This window comes from Musa acuminata, chromosome BXJ3-4 (assembly GCF_036884655.1).
Source record: "Musa acuminata AAA Group cultivar baxijiao chromosome BXJ3-4, Cavendish_Baxijiao_AAA, whole genome shotgun sequence".
Taxonomy (NCBI): Eukaryota; Viridiplantae; Streptophyta; class Magnoliopsida; order Zingiberales; family Musaceae; genus Musa; species Musa acuminata.
The window spans coordinates 12222400-12232521 of record NC_088352.1 but is presented as its reverse complement, the minus strand read 5'-3'; the positions used below and the strand labels follow the sequence as shown (position 1 = coordinate 12232521).

Below are 10122 nucleotides of genomic sequence, written 5' to 3'. Positions count from 1 at the left end.
GTATCGTCGACTTGCCCCGTATCATTTCGATCATTTGGGAAAGACAAGACAACAGCCCAATCCGCATCGCCTAATGTCCGCAAAAAGGTCCAATTTTTTTTCTCGGCTTACTGTAGTTGATGAATCAATCTTTGTTAAAAGAACAGCCGAACATCTATGGCCATGGAGATCAACAGTTGCAAGGAGAGATGTGACAAGAACTCTACCTCAGTAAAACCTGTCACTTCGCACGGACCAACTCTAAGTGACTTCCTAGCTGGCTCTGCCACAACTTCCAAAGAACAATGTATTTTGCTTTCTCATTTGTCTTTCGAGTTTCACCTGTTCGGAGAAAGTGTCTCCTCTCTCTCTCTCTCTCTCTCTCTCTCTGGATTCTTTTTGGCTTTTAGCCGGATTAAGAAGCTCGAGTACTAAACGACAACAAACAAATCAACTTATTGGTGAATTATCATTAAAACAGCCACAATAATTTGCGTCGAGCAGAAGCATAGATCTTGTTGGTGAAATATCAATCGTTAACATCTGCCAAAGAAGGAAGTTGCGCTCAGATCATTCACACCTACTGCCATAAAAGCTGTCCTAAGTTGAAACGCAGTACAGGAAACAGAGAGCCCAATTTTGTGAAGATTATTTCAGTCTGCTCTAAATTTGACGAAGATTTGCCTCTGCTAAAGAACTAGAAGAACATCCAAAATTTCAGGCAGTGTCAATCCATCCAACTTTTCATTTTACGACTACAACATACAAACTCCAAAAGAAGAGTCAAAAGAGAGATTGATAGAAGAGGGAGGAGGTAAAACTATCACTTGAGATGAGGGAATAAGGAGGAAGTCAAAGAAGAAAGAACAGAAGCAAATGTTACCAACTCCAGATAATTACAGTCCCCATTAGCTGAAAGTAGAAGTTGCAGACCTGAAATGGAGCTCCACCTGATTTGTCCACTGACTTAGGAAGCGAAGAGTCACTCCCGTTATCTCTGCATACATCAACCCCAACGTTAATGCCGTCGAGGCTCTGAGACCCATTGATGCAGAGTCCTGAGTTCTCCCTCAAGTCCATGTTACTTCCAAGCCTCTTAAAGAAGCCAGCGTCAAAGGGAACGACGCCGCTCAATAGATTACTGCTCAAATTAAGGTGATACAGCTTCCCAAGGTCACTCAACCCCGCTGGAATCCCACCTGTGAGCCTGTTGTTCTCGAGGGACAGAGTGGTGAGATTTCGTAGCCAAGCAAAGCTCCCTGGTATCACGCCGGAGTAACCCGAATTAGATAGGCGAAGCTCTTGAAGCTTGGCCAACCTCCCCAGCTGCCACGGCAACTTTACGAACATTGGGTTGTCGTCCATTATGAAGTACTGGAGGTTCTGGAGCTTGGCTATGCCTTTTGGGAACTCCCCACTGAGGTTGTTGTTGCTGAGGGCAAAGAAATCAAGGAAGCGGAGGTTCTGGAGGCTATCAGGTACGATTCCAGCGATTGAATTTGAGCTCAGGTCAAGCTTTTGAAGCAGGCGCAGCTGGCCAATGGATGGTGGGATGGATCCAGTGAGGGAATTATAGCTTAGGTCAAGGCCTACCAGGTCCTTAAGCCTACCTATCTGGCTCGGGATGCCGCCTGTGAGGGAGTTGTAGCTGAGGTCGAGATGGACGAGAGAGTTTAGCTCAGAGATGCTGTCAGGGATTGTACCATGCAGTCGGTTTTGCGAGAGAGTGAGGACCCGAAGGGAGGTGAGGGAGAAGATGTGGGATGGAATAGCACCTACGAAGGATGGGTTTGATATCAGACTGAGCTGCTGGAGTGAAGCATATGCTGGTGGTGGTGCTTTACGAGTGGGCGGCGGAAGGGAGAGGCTGGTCTCCACACCCTTGAAGCAGTCCAAGAAGAAGATGGACGCGAGGTAAGGGAGTTCAAAGATCTCGGACGGGAAGGTGGCGCTCTCCTTGCAGGTCGGGTTGGGCGCAGCGCCGAAGTCCAGCCTTGTGACATGGAGCAGGTTGTCCAAGCCTGGCTTGCATTCAATCCCAGGCCATGAGGAGTCCGGCTTGCAGGGATCAGGGTTGGAGGACCTCCAGTCCCTGTCAGAGGACATGTTCTTCATCACACGGAACAGGGTGTCCCTCTCAACGGGGTCCATGGTGATGGACTCCAGCATCGGGTCATTGGCCCTCGGTTCGTTCCCTTTCGTGTTGCTGAACGCAGAGATGCATGCCAAAGACGAGAAGAGAAGGGGGAGCAGGGTCAGAAGCAGGAGGTGAGAGGGCAAACATTTGGCGTGAGACATCGTAATCAGGGAGGGGAAGCTCAAGCGGAGATGGCGGAAAGGTCTTAGTCTTACAGTGTTGGGCTGGATTCTCATGACAGCACTCGAGAGACGGTGCGAGGAAGAAGATGAACCGCAGTGGGGTTTGATGCGACTGATATGATGGGTTGGTGGGGCACCGGTGTTCTACGTTGGAGACGTGCAACCATGTAGGGTCAACAAGGATTGGAATGGAGATTCATCAGCGGCAGCTCGTGCTCCTCTTCCACTGCTGCCACACGTGCACGCAGGATTACAGGGCGGCCTCCGTCCAAGCATGTGCACCGGCTCATCCTTTGACCGCAACTGTCGTTGGAACTTAAATGCAAGCTCGGGTCTTCGTCACCAGCTTAAGCTTCTGGGAACCCGACCAAGATCTTCTACGTGAAGCTAATTAGCAGTGCTCGCAGCAGACACATGCAGTTTTGCAGTCGAAGTTAGTCATTCGGAGGAGATCTGATCAGTAGACTCTGGCAACAGTAGATGTGACTGAACACAGCTGGGCCCGAGAGGGCCTGAGATTGTTGAAGGTGCGCCATCAATGAACGTGTGCAGTCTGCAACAGGTGCTTCTCTGGCGTCTTCAAACAGTGGGCCGCAGAGGAAAGATCAGTCTCGGGCTGAGGGTCTCGTTGAGCCTTTTTAGGATTCCAGGGAAGGCGACATGGATCATCTGTAGCAAATATCCCGGAGCATCAGGAAGAAGAAGATGAGAGTCTCAACAACTCCGCTCCCCAACCTCTTCTGCCAGAAGAATTCACAGTTTTATGGATTTTGTATTGCACCACACCAACAGTTGACTGCTGAGAATTTTCCTTCAACTATTTTTCTCTCTAACATACCGAAGCGTGGAACTCCAGCCAGAAATGTCAGAACACAGATTTGTAGGCTGGGCTCTCATGGTTTCAACGCAACTGGTTCTTGGGAAGCTTAGTTCTGGTCTGCCAAGATTTAAAGAGTGCTGACAGCTAGAAGACATCATTACCAAACACTTGCGTTTCCAAAATCTAACGTAGATAGATCAGAAGCTCCTGTTTCCAACAGAGGAGCTCAGGTATCCAATCTAACCCTGTTACAATATTAACATGCGACAATGTCGGACAGAGAAAGGAACTACCGTGTCATCATTTCACACGGCAGTTTATTGCCGCTTTACCCACGATGGCATCAAAATGTCTCCTTTATTTAGTGATTTCGATAGTTTGCATTACACAGTTAAACAAATAAAGGTGAAAGCATATGGAACTGCACTGCAAACCGAAGAAGCTACAACTCGTAGATGCCAATTCTCTGAACAAAAGGCTGATGGAGAGACTGGTCACAGGGAAAGCATCACTCCTCAGCTGCTGAACGAAAGAATCGACAACTTCTCGAGACTGGCAACGCACAGATAATGGGTACATTGCTTGTACAAATCAAGAAATCATAGGTTATGAACAATTGCAAGTTTTCTCAACTATGGTGATTGAAATTGCCATAGGTCGGTAGTTTACCGGCCAGATAATACAAGGGAGAAGAAAAATACTTTGTCTGGCCTTCAAAGATCCATGTTGCTCTTGGATCTTCTCACTCGGAGCCGAAGTCTGTCCGACATGCAACACCTATTTATCCTTGTACCAGTAAAACCCACAAGCAGAAAAATCCCTCCACAGTGTTGTCTGACAGGATTATGTCCTCGATGAAGTTGACACTTTTTGACTTTGCGAGCCATCTGGTGGTGTTCTCCTCTTCCTCCTGATAATAAAGATCCGTATTCTGCCAGTTTCTTCTCAGCGCTACCATCTACCATACTTGCAATATCACAGCTTAGGATGATGGATGCCAAGGAGGTTCGACTTTGAAAGACTAATGGGCCGGGACAGGGCCTACTTGGACTACTAAATTTTGTTCTGGAGATTGTTTGAGTGGTGTCATGTACTGTGCATCAGAGAAATATAAAACAGTAACATTGAATATTGATATAGTCAAAGTGATTGATCGGGATCCTTTACACCTGAGCTGGCACGGCTTGGTTCAGTCCCGAGTGCGTAGGATCATGCACGTCGGCGTTCGATCGGTGTGGATGGTGGTCGGACGAGGTCGGGCTTGGGCTCTGGCTTCAAAGTCGGAGACTCCCTCAGGTCGACTGCCTTCTTCTTGGCCTCCAGTCTCTGCACATAGGTCGGGGTCGAGAAGGGGCTCCCAACTTCGACCCCTCCGAGCTCTGGTTAGAATTGAGTGGCAAAAAACTATCGCCTATACTGGCCTTGCGAGAGGCTTTTTATCTCTCTCTCCCTGGAGACCACCCATACCTGTCATATTTATAGTTGTCGACCCGACTTTTGCGGGATGGTACCATGCTCGGGTGATGTTGTCCTGACTTTTGCGGGGCAGCACTGTGCTTGGGCAGTGTCGTCCTAACTTTTGTGGTGCAACACTATGCTCGGGCTATGTCATCCCGGCTTTTGCGGGGTGGCACTGTGTTCGGGCGGACCTGGCTGTGAATAGTGGTTAGAGGGCAGGTTACCAAAATGTGCCCTATCATTCTCTCACCCCTTCAAAGAGCATCTTGTACCGAGTTGCTCCCCGAGGGGCCTAGTGCATGGCGTGGTGTGTTTTTGTGGGTCGGGTTTGCCTATGTAATGACTAGGGTATGGCCGATGGTTAGTTGAGGATTTTTTAGAGTGGGGGTTTGTCATAGGCGAGGCCTGCTGGGGAAGACTGTCAGGATTTTGATTAGACGAGTGGCTTTGTTCGACATTGGGCATGGCGCTTCGATCGGAGTCGACGAGTACCTTGGCTTGGATATTGAAGGATCGACGTAGTTGGGTATCACGATTTAGGTTTTTTGAAGGCTGGCATAACTGTGAGACACGGTTTGAGGTGTTGTAGACTGGTGTGGCCGAACCACATGGTTCGGGTACTGCGATCTGATGTGGCCGAATAGCACGGTTTGGGCATGGTATGGCTGATTTGACCGAGCAGCATGACTCAAACGCTGTATGACTGATGTGATCGAGTAGTACGGCTTGGGCATTGTATGACTGCTGTGGTCGAGCATCATGACTCAGTCACTGAATGATTGATGTGGCCAAGCATCATGACTCGGGCACTATATGACTAATACGGTCGAGTAGCACGACCTAGGCACTAAATGACTAATGTGGCCGAGCATCATGACTCGGGCACTATATGACTGATGCGACGGAGCAACACAGCTCGGGCATCGTATGACTAATGTGACCAAGCAGCACGACTTGTGCACTGTATGACTGATGTGGCCGAGCATCATGGCTCGGGCACTGTATGACTAATGTGGCCGAGCATCACGGCTTAGGCACCGTATGACTGATGCGGTCGAGCATCATGACTCGGGCACTATATGACTGCTATGCCCGAGCAAGAGATTCTCGCCACGTTAGTTTTTGGCGGGAAATCTTTGTCCTCGATAGCTTTTGCCTCGATGGGAAGTTTTTGTCCTAGTAGGAAGTTTTCGCCTTGGCAGGAAGTTTTTGTCCTGACGGGAAGTTTTCGCCATGGCGAGAAGTTTTCCACTAGGGGGAAGAGAGAGAGATGTCCCGCTGCTTATCTCAGAAGTTATGTTTCTCCAGAGTCATTAAGGCGAGGGAAGCAACTATTGGCCTTCTTCTTATTTGTTTGCTCGTCTCCCTCATTTTTGGTTGAGTTCATTCTTGTACTACGGGTCCTCGTTCCCTCATTTTTTCCTTGGTCGGTAAATGCCTCAAGTCGGTCAATATGACCACCTCTTCTTCTTCTTCTTCCTCTTCTTCTATTAGGGTGATATCCGAGGTGGCAGTGTCAACTTCAAGTAGTGGTTTATCATCGGGTGGGACATCTCCTGTGAGCGAGAGGATGGTTCGAGCTCTGTAGATCATGAATGCTAGTCATAGGTGCTTAGTAAGCCAATCACATGAGTGATGGCATGTGTGACTTGACATTTATCACTTTGCTTATTATATTTTGTCATTTATCACTTTATATTAACTATTACATATATGCATGTATATATTGTGATGTCCTTGTACTTGTGCAATGGAAATCGGATCGAGATGAGATCACGATAATAAGACCGATTCACCTTCAAACACAGATCCTAAATAATTCCGGTCATAGGTTACTCAAGAGAGACATGAAAATAACCGGACAGACTGGTGTGCTATATACCCGTCCATATGATGGATGCAACTGGTCTCATAGCTGCTCATGTAGGGATATTAGGGATACAGTATATGTGCTAGTGGTGTATGGTTGATGATACCTTATTATCAGATAGCGATTCCGGAGTCCTAGTGGTGTATCTAGTCCTTAGACTTAAGACACCAAGGATGTCCTGTATGAGTTCTCCATTCTTTGATACCGGACTTATAGATTTGGATGTCCTAGATCTAGTATAGTCGGTCATCAAGAGTGGTAGTCAACTTTACGAGGGCTATTGAGTGTCGATAGATGATCATCCACTCTTGGTGTCATGAGAGAAATATCCCATGTATTCTTGCTCAGACAAATCACTGGCTAGGGTCATTCGGATTGAGAGAGAAAGAGTTCTCCGGGGGAATCCGATTAGAGCAAGGCTCGAGTAGAAACCGTATGGGTTTGACAACACCATGCCCAGTATACAGTCTCTTGGATATTAGATGGATAAGAGACTATAGGTATACGGTAACTAAGGACAGACAAGTCCAATGGATTGGATTCTCTTGTATCGTCTAGGGACTGTGATGTAGCGGCCTAGTACGCCCGCAATCGAGTGAATTATTATGGAGATAATAATTCACTAAGCCAGAAGGTATTCTGATATGACTCACGGTGAGCTCGATATTGGGCCTAGAGGGTCATACACATATGGTAAGCGTTATGATGAGTAGAGGTTCGGATATGAGATATCCGTCGGACCTCCTATCTTATTGGATATCCAATAAGCCCCTGAATTATTGGATCCCATGGACGAGATCCAATAAAAGCCCATGAGAGATTATTGGATAGAGATCCACTAATCTAAGAGGCTTGGGTAGTTGGATGAAGATCCAATACCCAATAGGGGAGGATCCATTAGGATTAAGTTGACAGGGGACCTCTATAAATAGGTGGGATTCAGTGGTTCATAGGCTAGAGCCTTTGCTTGCCTCTCCTATTCTCCTCCCCCCTCTCCACCTCAGAGCAGGCCTGGAGTTTTGAGGAGCATCGTCGCAGCCCTACTATATGGATTACCGCTAGAGAGGAGGGTGCTTGACCTTCTTCACCCTCTCCTAGAGATCTACAATGATTCAGGAATATACGATCTCCCTATGTAACACAATCTATTCTATATGCAGTTTTAAGTTTTACGGATTTTGCACACTAATCTTCGCACAACGACGAACAAATCTTTGGGAAATTAGGGATTTTGTTTTCTGTTCTTACACTGCGCATGTGATGTCACCCCCAAGATTTTCCAGCAGTGGTGTCAGAGCTAGGTTATTCGTGCAATAGATTGGTTTTGAACTGTGTGTGTTGTGTTTTAGAGAAGATTTTAGCGTCAAAATTGTTGATGGAAAAGGCAGCAATTGTTGCTGCCCTTGCTACGATCGATGATGGCAGCCTTGTTGCCATCTTCATACAAGTAGGCCGCCTACGCACAGCAACAGTTGCTGCGTGCAGTTGCAGCCACAAGCGGTGGCACCCGCGGGTGCTGCCTGCGGGAACAACGTGCGCAGCGACGCTCGCCCGCAGGCGAGTGGCCCGTAGAGGCGACCGCCGCCTGCAGTGCCAATCGCAGGGGCAACCTGCCCACAAGGACGGCTCCTACGGGCGGCTTAGCACCCGCACTAAGGGGGCACCGCCCGTGGGGTAGTGCCACCTGCACTAAGGGGGCGCCACCCGTGGGGGCAGCACCACTCGTAGGGTCCCCTACCCATAGGGTCGCCCGTGGGGGTAGGGTGGCGGCGGTGGCAGCAGTAAGGGAGAGGGAGAAGGGCATTAGGGTTTTTGGACAAAAGATAGTTTTGCCTCTCGGAATTTCAAAAATTCTAGATTTTGTCTTTTATTTAAATTACAAAAATACCCCCTCAAAATTCAAAAAATTCCCTATATGTCCCTGATTTCAGAAAATATTAATTGATTAAAATATTTAATTAATTATTATTTTTATTATTATCTAGTAGTCCTACATGATGATGATTTATACATGTGATGTATGAGGTGTGGACGGATGATCATGGACCGAGTGATGTGTATACTTGTGATTATTATTATTAGGGCTTGTGAGCCTCCAATATATTTCTCATTTATTGTCCGGCCTACGTGCCTACGATTAAATTGTAATCATACAAGGAGGCACAGCGAGAGCGTGGAAGCGATAGCGGGACCCACGAGACGGATGATCGCGATACATAAATATGTGTCGAGATGTCGATGAAACCAACGAGGATGAGATAGACGATCATAGGGCATGAATATGCATCATTGCACATATAGATCTTGATGTAATTGATTAGGCCCATTGGCTCGGGCCTGATCACATTAGGCTATGGTCCATGATCATCTGGTGTGATTACTTATACACCTACTAGATATGTATATATATTTGTATGCAATGTAGATATATATTAAATATATATGTGTGACATGTCATATTAGGAGACCAAATCATAGAAATCCCTCGCTCGATAATATTAAGTCGGTAAACGTGAGACAATTAGATTGACCCATGTGGCCTTTCATTATTATAGGTAGGGACCGATTCCTGGTGTAGGTTGAGTTGGTCGAGTCCCTCGATGCTCACCTACATCGTGATTCGCTATTTTGCCTACGACATAGAGATGTCACCGATGACCTGAGGATATGGTATGCTTGGTCGAGTCCCTCGAGGGTATATCATCGGATCAGACTCATCTTGTAACGATGGTGTTGACTTAACCGAACATCATGGTTGGTCGAGTCCCTCGAGACTATGGTGATTCGGAGGCTAAAGAGCATGAGAATCATAAGGAGTTATGATCGATAAGAGTTGCCTACCTTTTGGGCTTAGTGTGATTGGTCGAGTCCCTCGAGGTTACACTAAGATGCTGATTGGATCTTGATCCCCACTAGAAGTCTGCCAGAGACTTCAGTTTCATATGTTGAGGGTGTCGCGTGACTCGCCAGTAAAATAGTGGAAGCATATTAAGATAAAAGTCCATATCTTGATTGTTTATTTTTATAAAATATGTATGTTATTTATTTCTGCTACATCTTTATTTTCAGAAAATGTTACTTTCAAATCCCTTACGTGGCATACTTGATGTCAACCACCTCCTGGTCTAAATTATATGGATTGGCTCCGCAACTTAAGAATTATTCTTACGATGGAGAAAATCATGTACGTCCTTGATACAGTGATGCTTATGCTTGAGGAAGGGGCAAGTGAGGATGAGATCGCTCGCTACGTGAAGTACATTGATGACTCCACTCTTGCTTAGTGTTACATGTTAGGCTCTATGACTCCTGAGTTACATAGACAAATGAAAAGATGGATGCCAGATACATACTACTTAATGCCCGTAAACTGTTTAAAGAACGGGGAAGGACTCAGTGATATGAGATATCCAAGAGCCTCTTCCAAGCTAGGATGACTGAGGGGACACCGGTTTAGAACCATGTCCTAAAAATGATTGAGTGGATAGAGAAACTCATAGGTCTAGGAATGGTCCTATAGGATAAATTGTGTGTGGACATTATGCTTTAGTCCCTACCAGATTCTTTTTCATAGTTCATAATAAATTTTAGTATGAACAAGCTTGAGGTTGTTGAATCTCGTATTTTGATGATGAAACCAATTGATAATTGTGTTTATGTCTTAATCTGTATTTTG

General features: G+C 46.5%; 1 protein-coding gene across 1 annotated transcript; it reads right to left on the bottom strand.

Moving 5' to 3' along the window:
* Positions 1 to 706: 706 nt before the first annotated feature.
* Positions 707 to 2555, bottom strand: LOC135634938 (receptor like protein 29-like). Its single transcript, XM_065145694.1, has one exon. It carries the CDS (start codon positions 2350 to 2352, stop codon positions 859 to 861), a length of 1494 nt encoding a protein of 497 aa, XP_065001766.1. The 5' UTR covers positions 2353 to 2555; the 3' UTR covers positions 707 to 858.
* Positions 2556 to 10122: the final 7567 nt, after the last annotated feature.

Bases quoted from the DNA above. Each gene is read 5' to 3' on its own strand.
- LOC135634938 (XM_065145694.1), bottom strand. From the start codon at position 2,352: ATGAGAATCCAGCCCAACACTGTAAGACTAAGACCTTTCCGCCATCTC.